Source organism: Mchenga conophoros, linkage group LG3 (genome assembly GCF_057382185.1).
Source record: "Mchenga conophoros isolate Kocher_MC1m ecotype Shallow Benthic linkage group LG3, M_conophoros_male_GT1.1, whole genome shotgun sequence".
NCBI classification, from domain to species: Eukaryota; Metazoa; Chordata; class Actinopteri; order Cichliformes; family Cichlidae; genus Mchenga; species Mchenga conophoros.
The window spans coordinates 74,199,962-74,218,369 of NC_140528.1; the positions used below are offsets into that span (position 1 = coordinate 74,199,962).

General features: G+C 41.0%; 1 protein-coding gene across 4 annotated transcripts in view; it reads right to left on the reverse strand.

Annotated features, from left to right (window-relative positions):
- The window catches only part of pcxb (pyruvate carboxylase b), a 326,810-nt gene that overhangs the window by 46,088 nt on the left and 262,314 nt on the right, over positions 1-18,408 (reverse strand). For all 4 annotated transcript variants that reach the window (XM_085267190.1, XM_085267193.1, XM_085267192.1 and 1 more), the window contains exons 13-17: positions 15,075-15,219; positions 14,419-14,508; positions 9,144-9,365; positions 3,910-4,066; positions 945-1,185 (exon numbers count right to left, since the gene is read on the reverse strand). In XM_085267190.1, coding sequence (XP_085123316.1) covers positions 945-1,185; positions 3,910-4,066; positions 9,144-9,365; positions 14,419-14,508; positions 15,075-15,219 — 855 coding nt within the window. The remainder of the gene's footprint in view (positions 1-944; positions 1,186-3,909; positions 4,067-9,143; positions 9,366-14,418; positions 14,509-15,074; positions 15,220-18,408) is intronic.

Genomic DNA, 18,408 nt, shown 5'->3' on the forward strand with positions numbered 1-18,408 from the left:
ACTGATATTAATACAAATCGCAGGCAGAGCTTAGATGTTTAGTTGTGCTCCCTTTGATGATCATTGCACTTCAAGAAATTATTATATATGCCAGTTTCCTCCTTTAAAAGTTAACCTCATTAGCTCTGCCAGCTTTTTATGAGATTGTCACAGCTGCGTGTGATGGTGCACACTGTGGCAGAGTGCAAGTTTATCATTTCACGTTTAAAAATATTCGGTCATGCCTGAATGAAGAAATTAATTAATTGTGAGCATTATCAGTCTATTCATTTAGATAAGAAGCTCAAATATACAAGTTAATTTAATTGAAGCAAGCTGAAAACCTTCAGCTGCGTTCAAAAGTTCACTTGTGAGAGTAACTCAATGTGTCACTTTAAATCCATGTGCGAGGTGTGTATGCCGTGGACACTGGTTATTGATGGCTGGATATTAAACATTAATTTCCATACTAATGGCACCAAATGTAACAGCATCAGAAAAAGATCAGTACTGTAGATGCAGAATATTACAGTTTGCTCACATGATGAAATATTGGTCAGTTTTCAAGTTCTCGAATTAGTCAAGCCAAAGGAGCTTTACCATCAACACAAAAGATATTTGCATTCAAGTGCTAGTTGAACTGTACACCACCCATGTTATACAGCTAGACAAGGTTTAGTTTGTAGTTTAAGCTCCAATCATGATGTACAGAACTTACACATACAACTGCTGGTGTAAGAAGAGAGCATGTGTGCATCTGAAGATGAAAGCCTTCATAAAAGCTCTTCACCTGATACTATTTATGTTATTTATGTCTGGAAGCAAACTGGCAAGGATTTCCACACAGGAGCAAAGCAAGTGCCAAAAACTTTAGATTTTCAGAGGGAAGGAAAAGATGGCCTGTGCAGCTGCCAAAGTTGAGTAGCACTAAACCGCTCCCAGGTCTTTTTTTTTTATTTACTTACCTTGATAGATAGGATGTGAGTTCCAGCTTTGACAAGCTCATCTGCCAGTTTGACATAGTATTCCAGAGAGTACTTCTGCCTCATTGGGTCAGACACGTCACCTGTGTAGGAGATGGCAGCTTCAACTACGCCACCTGCTGCTCCAGCAGCCTCCATACCCAGCACCATGTTAGGCAGGTAGTTCAGAGAATCGAAGACACGGAAGATGTCCATGCCGTTCTCCTTGGCCACCTCGCAGAACCTTATGGTGGGAGCGGGAGAGGCGATCGTGTTAGTCGACCCACACAAACTGTAGTGTTTTTAAATGTTAATTGTAATCAGGTCATGGATGCTGTCAGGACTGCCTGTACACGGTGAGATTATCACACAGTCTCACTCACACATACATAATGAGTTCGTCTTCATGCACAGTGTACTCCAGATAATGGTGCACATCCGGGTAGGGATAAGCTGTTTATATCCGTCTCCATATCGGCACTCATAAATATTGCTGTACCTGAGTAAATACAATATTCCCACTATTTTCATGAAAAGTACGCTTACACAGCCCACAGGAGCTCACAATGACTGGAGAGAAATGTATAGCCGCCTCATTATCCGAGCTGCTAGTGGTAAATCCCTCCTATTATTGCCTTGGCCTCGGTATCTTAATCAGGTTTTTCATAAACGGGGTGAGTACGTACTGTAGCTGTGCTACTGTGAATGCAGTATTTACACAGACTGAGAGCTTTTATTTTGGCAAATAAACAAATACGCATTGTGTGTTCATTTGTGCCACAAGAGGATTAGCTGTCAAACGTCTGTGTCCAGTCTTTATTTAGAAATACAGTACAATGTATACAAGCGCTGTCTAGTCTATGCTATCTGGCGCCAAATGGAAAAAAACACTGCATTGCCCTAGATATCCAACTCAGAGCTGAAGTGATCATCATTCATGCAATGCAGGAGGATAAGTTTTGTTGTTAAGAAGTTCATAAAGTCCTAATCTAGTAAGCAATCATATGACCCCTTCATTTCTTTAGGCCGCAAACATTTCACATCCCTCTCCCTCCAAAGTGTACTATGACCCTGTAAAAGAATTTAAATCAATTAAATAGAACGGAATTACTCTTTTGATTTGATTTAGCTAATGAAGACGCTTAGGTCACTTGGCTGTTAGCCGCTGCACTGAAAACATTGCGGGTGAGGGAGTGAGCGTGTAAGCGGGATGGAAAGGGAGCCGGGCAAACAGATCAAAGTCATTAATCACAATGATGTGCAAATTTTCGATGGCACTCTCCCTATGGGACGCAGACTGAAGAGGGAGACGAGGACCAGGAGGAACAGAAAGAAAGGGGGAGTTAAAAGGAAGGTAACAAGTGTATTATGCAGGGAGACGAATGGAAGCATAAAAATGGGAGTTATGAGTGGGGATAAATGATTGGTGTATGGAAAGGAGGGTTAGAGTAGACGTGTAAGGATAGGGTAGTTGTGTGATCCAGGCTCTAATATTTGTGTATGCACTGCAGGTGTGTAAGCTTGTATATATATTACTCATGCACATCAACAAAGTAAGCTTGTCAATCCATCTGGAAAAGAACTGCAGGCGTGTCGGTGCATGTGTGGAGGTAGTGCAATATTCATGGCCCTAAGTGCATTACTAATATACAGCTGTATCAATGATGTGTACCTCGGTAAGCATGCCGAGAGACAACAGGAACACATCGACCAACTGACCTGATTAAATGTGAGTAAATTGTGTGGTTTGTGGCTAGCCACCGTACGGTGCATCTAATTAGATATATCGAGAGGAGAAGCAACTGTGCTGGAAGGCTAGGTTGGACATGTCCAGCTTTTATTTTGTAGGCGCACTACTGCTGGGTAGATGCTATAACATAATTATTACAAACACAAGTAGCTATAAAACATCCCTAATGTCATTAACTTGAGCTTCAAGAAGCTAACTGCTGAAAAGGTTGGAAAACAGCATGAAATATGAAGCTCGTCTCATAAAGCTGTCAGAAACAGTGTCATCGTATGTTGATTAATTTTTATCGATATGGGAAATCTAAATTATATATGACACTTAGGCAACTGTTCTTAAAAATTTAAAAAGCCAATGTGGTGTAAGAGTGCTGTGCAAATTTTATATGAGCATTGGGGAGTATATTCACTTTTCAGAGGTGGAAAAGAGTGGAAAAGGCTGTGCAAGTGTACAAAACAAAATCTACAAAGATGATTCTGTAACAAAAGGATGTAACCAAAACTCACAAAAGGTTTACAGAAAACACATTTTGTTATTTTGAAATCATTTCTCAATTCCAAACTACTTCATGAGCAGAAAAGAATGAAAAATATGTGAATATGATTAAAATGTCTTCCTCCAAAGAAGCAGACACCTTTCTAAAATGTTCTTTAATAATATTTCTCCAGCCTTTTTGAAGGTCTTTGAAAGTTTGTCGTTGGACATCGTTTTGATTTTTTACTTATTTTCAGTTCAGTCTTCGGACCGTACCATTTCACAGGAACTTTAGGGAGGAACTGGTGTTGTGTCTGCAACAATGTTGTTCCCATAGAAACGACAGAAAATTTCTGAAATAATGTCACAATGACAGACAAAGCAGAAGGAGCAGCAGGTGGCTTTAAGAAAATCTGATTAAATTCATGTTTTTCAACAAATCAATAAAAACAGTTTCCAACACAGCTGAAAGAAACAAAAAAAGCCAGATGGGGAAAACGATAAAGCCGCTCCAGTGTTACGAAGTGTCAGCTGAGCTGTCCAAAGCTGGATGACCGGATACTGACTGAATACTGAAAACTACACCAGTGGTTTGTAATAGTCATTAGATCTCTTTGGCAATGCAACTTAAGCTGGACATGCGTGCATGTCGGGGGCATTCATCACTGGATTAATGGACATATTTGGATTCAGAATACACATATTCATAGTAAACCTGAATAATCTGAAAATGTGCGCGTCACTCACTTAAAGACCGCGTTGTCAGGGTAGTTGGTGTAGCCCACGGCGTTGGCTCCTCTCAGCAGCATCTGAAACGGGACATTTGGGATCAAAGCCCTCAGCTCCTGCAGCCTCTTCCAGGGACACTCCGATAGGAATCGCATGGCCACGTCAAAGGTAGCACCTACAGACACGCACAGGTTACACTTTACGTCAGCTCTCATCTTTCACCCCGACTTTGATCTCAAAATCAAAAAAATTATATTTCAAACTTCTCCCATTACCCACAAACACATGCAGATTTAAAACAGTAATGGCTGCTCAGATGAAATATCCGATGATAGCTTCACATACTGTTCATTCAAACATATTCATTTTTTTTTAAGTCACTTTAAAAATCTAAGAAATGTTGCAGTGGTAGACGCAAAAAGGAGAGATAGCAATCCGCTCATTTCCCTTTCTGGGGGAGTAGATTAGCGAATCTCATACCCGTTTATCATATCAGCCAGAAATATTGAAGCCTCCAGTGATATTCTGCTGATCCAACACTGTCATCATTAAATTTCATTTTCTGAACACTCATATGTTTAGACACGGAGAGAATACCAAGTATAAGTGCTTGTTCCTTACTCTAAGATGTAAGGATTGCCAAGGAAAAACCCGCCTCTTCATAATTTTTAAAGAGATTTGGGATGGGGGGGGATTTTAACCAATGTCAGCATCTCTTAAACCAATAGCTTGGAGCGGAAATGACTTCAAGCAATCCTGTGATGTTAAACATACTAGTATGAATGTTTCATTGCACGTGAGATAGCAAAACATGATGCTGGGTGAGCAATTAATCTGGGACGGCAGAATGTACTCTGATAATTTGATAACGCAAATGAAGACTGACAGCTGGTCTCACACGCAGGACGTTAGGCAGGAAAATGTTGCAGCCTGCCTGTTTTGGGTTGTATTTTGGAAAGAAAGGCTTTCACTCAGAGTTGAATGTGTGCCCAAAAAAACCAAACAAAAACAAACAAAAAAAAAAGATAGAAAAAAGCCCTCTATCAAAATTCTTGTAGTACTACAGTACCCTGAATTAAAGCTGAAAGTCTGCACTTCAATCACTTCTTCATTGTCTGATTTAAAATCCACTGTGGTGGCATACAGAGGAAATAAAGTACCATTGTTTAAATACCAATAGATCCAACTATACATAAGGATGATTAATATCCATGTGAATTACTGAGTTACATAAACCAATGTCAGCATTTATCGTTTTTGCCTGCGCGCGCAATACGGCCTTGATGTAACATTGATTCAGTTTTTACGTCCTCTGAGATTCCACTTTGTTACTGTAGTTTGCTCGAGCCACCTTTGTGCAGTCAACTCTCTCCCGCTCGTACCGACAAACTGCTTGCATGCCCGAAAACCTGCGAGACGCCTGATTACACAACTGCTTGTGTAATGAACAAGATCCAAATAGCAGCATGATGGCATAGAGCAATTAAGAATCTACTTTTTTGTGTCCCCATCTGATAAATTTGCCAAGTGTAAAATAGTTGAGGAAACCATATAGACGCATTATGTGACCCAGTTCATTTTACTGCATCTTTGCTGGTGTGGGGAGGAATGCTATATCAGGAAAGGACTTAATCCTCAAAGGGCTTTCACAGGCTTAATCTCTTCAATGATTCATTCTGCCTCTAAGCAGCTGAAACATGTGAAAGCAATATTCCCCATCTAAGACCACTGTGTTAAAAAAAACAAAAACATTCCTACATAGGGACATTAAGGGTAAGAGAATTCAATATTCACACGATCGTCTCGCTTTAGCATAGATGAGTAATATTTTTCACCTCTGATCTCTCTGTAACAAAAGTGCACTGTACAGGGACGCCTTCTTAAGGCAGGCCTGGTCGTCATTTCTCCAGTGGTTATTAAGTGATTTACGAGGAGCTGTTTAGAGGTACTTTTACAAGCGGCCGCTGTGGGACGGTGGGTGCTAGAGCCAACCTTTTAACTGCACGTAGTCCAATTTGTTTTCCACCCTAAATCGATATGAGGTGAGGAAACAAGGCTGGCAACTAGTCAGTCTGGGAACTTTGGATTTTAAAAACAGTGAGGATGAAAAGGTGCAACATATTTTATCTGAAGAGAAATCCACTCATCTTGGCACGCACTACTTGGCCTGTGAGTGACTTGCTTCTATAAAGTCTTATGTGACCTCAGAGATCTTTTCAGTCAGGACCACTTTAGCTAAAACAGGATTGTTATTGCCATCTGTAGTCATTTGTATTTTGTTGTACTGCTGTGTCCTGGGAAGTATCCGCCCTTTCATGAACGGGTGGGTAGAGGATACTATCCTGAAAGCTTTCACCTAGCTGCCGTCTTACCGCTGCTTTCCTCTCGCACATATAAAGGATGGCATCGCCGCCCCAAATCAGAAAAAGGTTTCAATGGCAAAAGATGAGACTGACTACGAAAAAGGAGCGCTGTGGTCGAAGGTGGTTGTAAAGTCGTCGCTTAATTCTCAGTAAAATATCACTGCAGTTTAAGGTTTGTTTTGAGGTTTCACATTTTTAGAGGCATTCAAACGAAAAGCTGTGGGGAAAAAAATAAATAAATAAATAAAAAATAAAGATCCTGATGTTGGGTTTGAAACCAACACTGACCCCTCTCGAGCAAAAGCACCAAACTGAACATCTTGTGTCAAAATATTTGGTGACGGATTCTTCATTGCGCTCTAAACGCTGTGTCGTTACTGCAAAACTGGCTTAATCAACATTAATTAATATGGAGAAGATGACACTCGGTGAAGTTACAGGAAGCTTTCAGGGGAGTGTCTCTTTTTAGAATGAAATCTGCCTTTAAGTGTTTAAATAATTATGAGAAAGTACCGTGCAGTTTTCTCTGACTCATAACCATATCACGCAGGAAGCACTGAGGCCTCAAGAGGACCCACTAGCAGATTACCTTTCTCTTCCAATTCACGTGATTGCCAAAAGTTTTCTTAACAGAGAGAAATCAATCTTACGCTCCTCAGCTCATAATATCAGCTTATTGACAGAATATCAGTAGTTGTGTAAACTTTCCCAGCCCACATTCAACCTCCGACTTCAGCGATCTGCTATTACAGATCTGAGGTTTGAGGTTTCTTCCTGTTAAAAGGGAGTTTTTCCTTCCCCCTGTCGCCAAAGCACTTCCTCAAAGGGGGTCGTCTGATTGTTGGGGTTTTCTCCGTTTTGTAGGGGCTTTACCTTATAATAGAGCCAACTGTTGATGTGATTTGCTGCTGTGTGCATTTTTAACTGATTTATTCTAAATTTATGAGAATGCATTAATTTATGGAAGACATAATTACACACTCTACCTTTAAGAATCACTACATTCTAAATAAACCAATGTGTAAAATGGAAATGACATCTTTATATGATCTTACTATATTGTTTGAATTGCCACTGCTGTAGCCAGGCCTTTTTTAAATGTACATCACACTATTCAACCTATACAAAGACTTTCCGCTCTTCAGCTTGCTTTGAAACAGTCCAATGGGTCAATGTTTTAGACTTTTAAAGCCCACATTAACTGTCTGCTCAGAAAAGGATGTTCTCTTCGATGTTTGACCATAAAAATGGCCTCAAAGCATGCTGTGTCTTTTCTCTTTTCAACTGTTTGACATCGTCCTCATTTCTGGAACACGAAACGTTCTGTGCAGACGCGTCCAAGCCATTTCTAAAAAAAAGGATTTACCAGAGCTTCTGAAAGGCTTGACAACTGCCCCACGAGGCTGTGCACAACCACAGTGAGAAACCGACTGCATTACAGTGTTGGGATCATCAGAAGCAAAGCTATGTTTGCAAATGATGCTCAAAAGCATTTTTGTACGGCCTCTGCTGGAAACGTGGATGTACTTTGAGTTGCCAAATACAGAAAAATGACATTAAATAAATAAAAAAAAAAAAAAGGTTGTTACGTGCCTTAACAAGAGCAGCTTCACCGTGTAATGAGACACATGCAGACAGGAGGCTTCTCTGGCACCTATCCAACAATTTGCTTCACAGTGAAAAACCAAGTTTGCTACAAGCTTCCAGAGTCTGTTTAAAGATTTGGTTTAACGCGCCGCTCAAACACAGCCAAACTGAATTTATATCCTCTTTCTTCGGTCAGTCTCATAATAACACCACAATATTCCGGGTGATGGAAGCCAGGAAGCATTTAAGCCCTTTTTATTGAAATATCTACTCAGTAATTGACTTTTGCTATAGCCTTTTTATCTGTCCAAACATGAAGTAAGTAGACAGTTGCTTAATGTGAGATCAGCTCAAAGCGCTCTCCCACAGTAATGAAATATATTGCTTTTCCCTTAACTGGTGCACCATGATCAGTTTCCAAGAGGAATTTAATCTCAGAAAGGGTTTATAACTCCAAAGAGTTTTCACCAGAGACTCTTTCATGTCTTTTTTTCCCACCTCATTCTGTTCAACCAGCATTTAGCCAACCGGCCACTAAAACAGGACCTGAAATAGCGAAAGGCATTTGTTGTTTACTTCTTTGTTCTTCTGATCTCCTCAATCACGGTCGTTTTCTATATAATTTAGCATTAAATTGAATGTTTCAACCTCGAGAGCTTCTCTGGGCATATCCTTCCTGTGAATGTGTGTGCCCTAAGTGTTCTAACGGGTGAATGTACTCTTTGAAACCAGTTCGTAACAATTGCACTTCACACAGGACCGTTATCAAGAAGTGCTGATAATTGGTCATGTAGCCAGCTGTTCAAGCATGCTGCTCGCATTTTTGCTTCAATTTCAGAGTAATTGCATATTATACAGGGACACTATTGGACTGCGCACGCTTCAAGAAGTTTCAATAACGTGTGATTTTCTCTATTCATTGAAGAGTAGGCAAAAGGTACAATCACTGTCTATTGAGGGAACTTGCTGGGGACTCCGTTTTGGAAGAACAGGTGGAAGAATTAGATTGTTTTCAGTGACACAAGTTTCACAGGTCAAACCGGAAAAAGTACGAGACGCAATGAATGACGATCACAGCAGGAGTGCGGGGAGAATAGAAAGGAGAGGCACTGATGACGAGATGCAATAAAATAGCAGGTCGAAAGGTTTTGTTTAACTAGATAGCCAGCAAACCACTACTGCCTATGGGAGATCAAACATTACAGCTCAGTTATTTTTAACTTCATTCAGCGTCATACAAAGGACAACAAAAGGCAACAAAAGTGGACGAGTTTATCGTAACGTGACGACCAGGAAGCTTACCTCCCCAGTTCTCCAAGCTAAAAAGGTTGCTAAAGTTGTGGCTGACAAATGGCGAGATCTTCTTCAGGTCATGGGTCCGAACCCTGGTAGCCAGGAGAGACTGGTGAGCGTCCCTGAATGTGGTGTCCATCAGCAGGAGGCCTTTGTGGGCACGGACAGCCTTGGCAAATCCTTCAGGACCATCACGCAACAGCACGTCACGGAAACCTACAGGAGGGTCACCTGATAGTGGGGAAAGGGAAAGAGCACGTTAATGAGGAGAGCAACACTGAAGAGAAGGCAAAAGGAAAAGCTTTAATGATAATATAGCTCTATGTGATGAATATTAATCAGATGTTTGAAGATTTTTTTTATTCCACCACACATACGTCTATGAACTGAAAATGGATTGATGTAATGAAAAATGTAAAATAAAAATTATTTACACATCACAGGGTTGCACTTATAGCAGTGCAGAGCAAAGAGGGTTTCATTTGATTCAAACAGGGTAAAGACACAACGTGTAAGCACCCCTTTTTAGTCTTTGTGTATCGACTTTAAAAAACAGACAGTATGTGGCAAGTTAACAGATTTACACCCGTTTAACAAGTAAACAGTTTGCACATGTACTCTATGAACATGGAGTTTTCTCTTAAGTTGTGCCATTAGCAGGTCTGGCAGTTGTCATAACGTCTACTAATGAGGTAATGGCATCTCTCAATGCTGCGCCTATCACCCACAGCTCAGGAGATCAGCTATAAAAGAATTCACGAATATAAGCTCAGCAGCTGGCTTATTAGACACACCACCCACCAATTTGTGAAAATGGTTTGCTCTTGCTGACAGTGATTCCTACGGCTATGGTTTTATATAGAAACTAAGATGCTACCTTAAGTAAAACAGAAGTGACAGAGCTTCGTACAACATGTTGCCAGCTTAGAGTTAACTTCTAGGATGGTTCCTAGTTTGCCCGTCACGTCTCCTCCTTCTCAGTCCTTCGTTTTCTGGAATGTGCCCCTGATTTTAGGTCTCGGATCAAAAAAGCAAATTCTGCTTTTGCAAATTTGACAATGCAGTCAATATTTAGCCCTGACTTGCAGCCTGTACAGGCTGTACCGTGTCTCCCTGCCACAATATACTTGCTAAATAGCTATAAATGTTTAACAAGTATATCGTGTACCATGTTTAGTGCCTGAGGCTTGTTTGTGAGCATCTAACAGTTTGTAATTAGTATGTGTTCATAAATGAGTTTGAGGTTAATTTTGGTTTGTATACTTCTCTTGGTACCACCAATGACTTTGATGGTGACTCATCTATTAACTGAGATATTTCAGTCTTTCGGGACACAGAAATTCCAGCTAACAGATGAACTCTTAACAGGAAAACAGCATCACATCCATTAAGAGTGCTTTTTAAATCTTGCACGGTCTAATCCCAGAGGGACCCGAGATGAAGACTGTTGGACATGCTGGCAGTGTTTAAGTGTTTCTGGTTAGCTCACAAGACTATAATGTCACATACAGCATTGAAACATAACACAACTGCTAAAATCATCCACAAGGAGAGAGAAAAATTGATGCTGGCATTTCCAGTTTATTACAGCTTAGTGGTCCTCAAAACAAACATCACATACCCCTGGCTCTACGCCGCTATAACCAACCTTCTATCCTAATCTTTTTCTCTTTGCTTTGCAATTAAACACAGGCACAACCCAAGGTATTAAAATACTGGAAGCACAATTTGGACCTATTTTTGCTGTGCTGTGTACAATCATCAATCAAAAACACTCGTTAATGAGGTACTTTCTGCCAGCTTAGATGTCCTCCAACCTTGCTTCTCTCACTCTCTTCTCTCACTCTATCCTTGCTCTTGACCTTTTATTGTTGTACCTCATCCCCGAAAACAAATGATCTGTGCTATAATTGTCTCTAAGGCCTGCACAAGTAAAATGGGCAACACACATGCACACACAGCAGCACAAATACATTTGTTCACACGCACAGCAACACATTAACGTAGAAACACAAAATGAGCTCACACTGGCAGAGTAGACGAGCTCTGTGAAGTCATGCTGCTGAAGCAGAAAACAGACGTTTGAACTGATCAAGATCTATGAATAAGGGAGCCTGGATGATTCATTGTCAAAGTTGCATTTGTCACAAAAAATGAAATCTTAGAAACTTTGTTTTTAACCACCTGTGACGTCCTCGCATCTAAAGAACAGTGAGAAAATGAGGGCGTGTGCTCTGGGACTGCAGAGCTTATAGCATGCCACAGTTTCCTAGAAAACATTTGGCTCTGGAGTAGATTTTACACACACACACACACACACACACACACACACACACACACACACACGAGTGCAAAAACTATTAGAGAGATACAATTCCCGGGTTGCTGTGCTTGATTTTGACCAATCTGCACACGAACATACCCAGTCATCTGCACTGAAAACACCTCACTCCTGGTTCCCGGCTTTCTTGCCTTCTCTGTTGCTCAGGCTGATGTTATTTCATACCTCGTACCCTTTATATTCTTCTCGTGCTCCACAACAGCAGCTAATATGACCTGATAAGACTGAGCTACAGTGCCCCGAGCATCACTATTACCTAATTAAAATAAAACCAGTATGCCATACCTTTGTTCCAAGTTGACATCTCTCTACAAAAAAAAAAAATCTGTTGTGTGTGTTTGTTTGTGTTTCGGAACATTTTAATTGACAGATCCGGTGGGACTACTAATTAGTGCTTTACTAAAGTCAGGTATGCTGTAACTGTCAAATTATTGTCTATAAATAATTCATAAACACACAGCCTGGTTAAAAACTTGACTGGAAGTAAAGTTCAGGAAAAGCATTTTCCCCCCTAAAACCAGCTGCATGGCCAGTGAATAAAGTTACTTTGCTATATACACACAACACCTAAGGTATCTTCAAATTTCACAAAGACCAATTATAATGCTCTAAAACAGAAGCAAAAGCAGCGAAAGCCATTTTTGTTTGAAGATTGGTAATAAAAACGGGTTAAAAAACAAGCAGAGGAAAACAAAAAGGGGATTTTAAGGATTTAAGTCCATGTTTCTGTTTTTTCCTGTATACTATAACACAATATTGTAACTACTTCTACACTTTATTCCAAAAATGGAAATACAGTGCACGATGGGGAGTTTGAAAATAGTCTGTCATTTTTATTAGTCATCCTTCCTAGAGCGGGCTCACAGGCATCTGGTCATTAACCTCTAGATGTCCTCCATTAAATAAATCCAGATAATAATTGGAACAAGGTGTACTTCTACAACATGGATGAACCACCAGCAATCAGCCTTCAGAAGGAACGTTTCAGACTACAAATCCTAATTAGAAAATAATGGCCTCTGAGTACTTAACAGGCTCTGTCAGAACACCCTCGCCATGTCTTTCAGGAATACTTTCCATCCCATCTTTCCTCAGTGTGGTGGGACCCAAACTGCTTACTGCTTATCTTTAAAAGTGAAATTGAGATATCCCAATGTGACTGACCTTTGCTTTTCTCTTATCAGAGAGTGTTACATAGCAATAATCCTTTAAATATCTTCCCCATTGTCCCTTCTCGCCAATATCTTGATCAATTTATCTGTGTCTCACCTGTCACCACACCCGTTTGACCATTTTCTCCATATACAGGGATTATATGCTGCCCGAGCCTTCTGTCCTCCTTTCATAACCCCTTTCTCCTTCCATAGCCCTGTCACTCCCTCCATCCCTCTCTCCACAGAGTGTGATAATACAGGCCTAATCCCTCTCTTCTCTCAATCCCTCTGTTGAATGAAAGAAAGGATATAAGCACATTACAAATCTCATTACTAGGCTTTAGGTATGCCTCTGTGCGTCCCTGTGCTGCATGCACCTATCTCATCAGCTGCTTACAGTAGGTATGTGCAGTGTGTGTACACAAAGGGACTCTGTCTGCAGCATTTGGTGCAGCATATGTCAGGTTTGTGTGATTTAATGCACATGTGCATGTGTGTTTGCTCTCCTGCAACAAGAGACAGGCAATGATGGCCTTCAACAGAAAATTTGCCTAAATGAAAACAGTGGAGGGCATGCATGGGGAAATGCACACTCAGACGTGCACAAACGCCGCAGATCATTCGCTCCTATTCTGCTCCATTCCGTTCCACTGTGCACGGGTTTTAGATGTCAGATTTGATTAGTTATGCCTCATTATGATTCGTAATATTCACATTATTTTGCTATAAATTCATGTTTACTAGGCATGCTGTGGTATGTGCTGAGGCAGAACGGGGTGCTGATAAACATGTCAGATTATTACGGCTGACTATTTCGTTGCTGTCAAAAGGGAACAGCTGCATAAATTCATGCGGTTTGTGCATGGAATACATTTACACCTGACAGAGAAGTGAGAAAGGAGAAAAAGCAAACCACTGCAAAATGACCCCGGAGACCAGATTAATTCGCATAAGTCCTTTGTTTCAATAACTTTAAGACATATTTAGGAGTAAAACTAAGAACACGTAACTTTAAAAATACATATTTAAACAGCCTTGTTGTTCTTCACAAAATGTACTTTAACACTGTAGTTAGCCTTGAGGGGGGAAGGGGGTGGCTTCACTCCAGAGACCCAAAGCAGCTCATCAAAGAGCCCAGCTTGGCCCTTGGCCTTTCCTTTAAGACTAACAAGGGAGTCGTGCACACAGCGGGGTGAGAAGCGGAGAACTTCTGCTTTCAGAAACAATGAGCTGCACCTCTCCCCGACTGTACTCACAGCTCAGCAGAGCACTCTGGGCTAAAACCCTTTACCTCCCCAAGTGCTAAACGGAGCCATTTAGGAAGGCCTTTCCGCCTACAGCTATCAGAGCGTTCGACAGACCATTCGTCATTCGGCGGGTGCTTTTATCCAAAGTGCCCTATGGATACACAAGTGTTTACATTTTTAGCAACGCTGCCCCAGGAGAAAGAGGAACCTGTGACACTTGCTGTGGCAGTACCTTGCTAAATGAGTCCAAATGTAATAAATTCAATGTGGGATGATGCATTTTGATATTTTTATGATAACAGTCCTGGACACTCGTCTTGTGGGTCACAACCTGTCTTTTATTTTAACTTTTTTTTTTCCTTATAACATTTTGTTGACTGAAGCTCAGGCCCAAGCTTCGTTAAGCCAAATGCTTTTACGGTTTGGGACAATGTGTTATTGATTTTTGACTGGGAGGGCGAGCTGCCATCGGAGTTTACTGAATAATTTGTGAGGGAAAACTGTGTGCAATGACTGGTGAAACTGCCTTTGGATTGACGTACCCATGGTGACGGGAGGAACGACGGGGTCTGTGGAAGAGGGCTTAGCTTTGACTGGGATGGGTGTTGTTGGTCCATTCACCATCACATGACCTGGATACGAGCATAAAAATAGAGAATACAAATCAGATTGAGCCTAGAAGACATCCAGCAAACCTGAAAAACAAGAGGGTATGGATTATAGGACTTGTGTGTCACATGTGTCCTGCTACATTTGTGTGCGAGAGGTTTTCTGCACATTAGACATCCAGCTTATCTCCCTTTTGCACAGAATTGAGCTTTGTCTTTTTAAACCCAAGGTTTGGTGAAAGCCTGAGATAAGAATATTTAACTTTACTGGTCTTATCAGTAAGTTGGACCTCCTTCGTAGAGTAGCACCTAATCTAAAGGTCTTTAGCACCTGAAATGTTATCATTTTCCCAACTCTTAGTAGCTACAGAAACAAGCAGCTCTGCTCGATATAGTTGGTTGCCAAGCTATTAATCTTTCTTAATAGCCTCGTCTTAGATAAGCTTAGCTTTGTGGAAAAGTGCTACAGTTTTGATGGGCAATAAACCTAAGCCCAACAATCAATGGTGACAGTGCTCAGTCAGTATGGATCATGTAAATTGATTTGTTTTCCACCTTTAAGTGTTACAATGTATTGTTTCTGCACTGACCAAGGTAGTGCAGGAGTTTCTGGGCTCTGTTCTGAGTGGGTTTGAGGTTGAAGAGCTCTTGGTTCTCGTCAATGAACTGGGTGTCCACTGTGGAGTGCAGGAACTGGTGGTTGGACAGAACGTTCTGGAGGAACGGGATGTTGGTCTAGAGATGGAGAGAAAAAAAAGGAGAACGTGTGTCAGTAAAAACGCTGAATTAACAAAGGCTTCGTTTTCACAAACTCACACACAGTATATGAAAGCAAGCGAGTCAAGACCACAATCATGCTGCCGCTCTGTTCTGCAATTTAATCACTTGAAGAAAAAAAAAACAAAAGCTCCTGCTTTTTTGAAGAAAGCGTCTCGAGTAAGAGCTCAGTGTTAAACAGTTAATGATACAAAGCATACGCGCTACCGTCACATCAGTAAACAAGTTGTAATGTCACAAAAAACTCAAAATTTTAATAACGCAGTACTTCAAACAGTCCCAGCTTCAATAGATAAGCACACGTGTGTGAGGAACAGGGAGAAAAGTCAACTGTAAAACTAATTACATTTTATTTCTATGTTGCTGGTGTTTGCCTGCCTCCAACGTATTACAGCGCCAATTATGCTCTCTAAATTAGCCAAGAGAGGGAGCGTGAACAAGGGAGAACATACAGGAGAAATATTTAATTGTTGGAGTTGATTTCATTACTTGATTTGTTGCCTGTTTTTCCCTCCACTGTTGCAAGCCTGACTTAATGTGACTAGACTGCTTTGAATTGTTGTAGGAGCCACAGAAAGTGATGGGGGGAGGAATAGGAGAGCGATTAGTAGAAGGAAAAGCACAAAAGAGCAGAGAGTTGGAGGGACTGAGTGAAAGTATGCGTTAATATATTCTTGAAGCAGCTTTAAACGTGTTCATCACTGTTTAATGTCCCAAAGGAAGGGCGGTGGGGTATAAACTGTGTGAAAGATAATTTCTCCAAGTCTGTCAAAAGTGTCTTTGCATGCGGCCCGATGTGGACTCTTAAGTGACATTTAAAAAGAAAACCTCATCCACACAAGTATACAGAACCAACACACGCAAACTGAACCCCAGAGGACCACCCCAGTATTCTGTGTGACGAAACTTGAGCCCATAAATGTCCGATCCACTCAGTTATCTCTGCAGTTTATAGATGAATGTCTCCGTCTCACACACACGTAGGCAAACTACCTTTAAGCATATGCCCCCATTAAACGTAACCCACATATGGACCCAATTGACCTAACAACCAACCATAATTTGGGCATTTGGATGACGGTCAAAACCAGATTGACTTCAAATGATTGCAACAGCACAATTACTCAGAAATCATGTAATTGGGAGAAGGCAGTTGGGGAATAAACACACACAGATGCATGCCCCACATGCAGTGCTGAGAGAGAGGAGGGATGTAGGGGAGAGATCAATGTGCCTGGGCATATTAAAGCTCATGCTAGTTATACTAATAAAAGGCAAAGATGGAGTTGAATGCAAGAGAAAAAGCAAAAACTAGTTTTTTTTTAATAATTCTATGAATGAGACCATTAGTTCTTTCAAAATACGAAGTGAAAATGTGGGAAAACTCCACGTTTGCCCATTGATCACATCCCTAGTGAGGGGAAAAGAGGGTTTGTTTTCCGAGGGATACGGGCACAAACACAAGATGACACTGCAGTCTTAGCCGTCTACTACTGGGAGAGGAGCTGGAGAGCAAAAGCGACAGGAGGATTCACATGGCTGTGCTGCACTGCCAAGCCTTGGGCTACAAGCTGTGGACCAAAACAAAAAGGGATTTTCGCCCAATGCTATCGCTGCAGTAAGACTTCAAAAACCTGTGGACCTTTTTTTCCTCTTCCATTTACAGAATCTGCCAACAATAACTGCATTAAACTAGATCATATGCTGCTGCCTCACATACCAGTCTCCAAGCAGCTTTGTGAAAGCTGGATATGGTTATGTAATACATTTTTATTGGATCAAAATCAAAGCTACAGGCCAGCCAAATGAAGACTGGCAAACCCAGTGCGTTTGATTAAAAACAAAACATATTAGCTAAAGAAGCGATGTGTTTCACGCCATTAAAGGGTTCACTTTGGGAAAGTGCAGATGGTACGTTACGATGCTACCATCAGTAGCAGCTTAGCAGAAAGGTAAAACAGGAGAAACTCACATCTAGGCAGTTTAGTAACACTTGTAACTGTGACGCAATTCCAGCAGGTTTTAGATCTCACCCTGGGTCAACACACCTGAATCACATGATTAGTTCGTTACCAGGCCTCTGGAGAACTTCAGGACATGTTGAGGAGCTAATTTAGCCATTTAAATCAGCTGTGTTGGTTCAAGGACACATCTAAAACCTGCAGGAAACCGGCCCTCGAGGCCTGGAGTTGCCCACCCCTGACCTAAAACCAACTCCACACCTGCGGGGTTTGTCTAATCTTGATTTACTTTAAAGGGGCAGAAAAACATTTCCCTCAATTTCCAGTCAGTCTCACTGGCCATCTATTTGAATCTTCATTTTCTGTTACAAACATGTCATCCAATTTTGGCCAAAAAAGAAAAAATAAACCGTTTTCCCAATTATTACTTTTACTCTAAAACTAAAAATATCATCTTATGTTTAGAATCTAAACTCAGTTTATGACAAGCAGGATTTTATTAGTACACAGGAGTCGTCTTTTATTTTTTTTAAATAAAGGGCCTTGGGATATTTTTGTTTCACCTGGACAAGTTTAGAATATTTTCTCGACATCCACATCTATTATTTATACGTGTAAACAAACGTAATAGGTGGAGGGTGCAATCAAAAAGTTGAAATAAAAAAAAAGAAATGTGACGAGGCAGAGACACGAGAGAAATAACACCAACGGTCGTATCTAATGAAAGACTCAGAAATAATGGAGAAGATTAACGTCACTATTAATGCATGGAGGGTCGTCCTTTTCCTCTGCTGTACTAGATCAATGTGTTCATTATGAGGCTGCTCAGTATGCCTGTGGCCATCACACTCACTCACTCACACACACAGATGCACAAGCAGTCCCTTCACTCCATTTCCCCGAATGATTTTTAATGCACACTCAAAAAAAAAGAAAAAAGAAAAAGGACAAAACACACAAACACTTGGGCTCTCCCTACCTACCACTTTGTCTCCTTTTCAACACGTCTTCATCTCAGTAATGTCTCACACAAACACTCAGAGGCCCCTTCCTGATTTGGATGCCCCGACACAACCGCTGAGCTCCAGCTTTCAGAGCTATGCGCACAGCATGCAAAACACGAGTGCTCACACACACTTTCCTGCAAGTGATGATAGCGGCTTGAGTTCCCAAATGCTTTGCATAT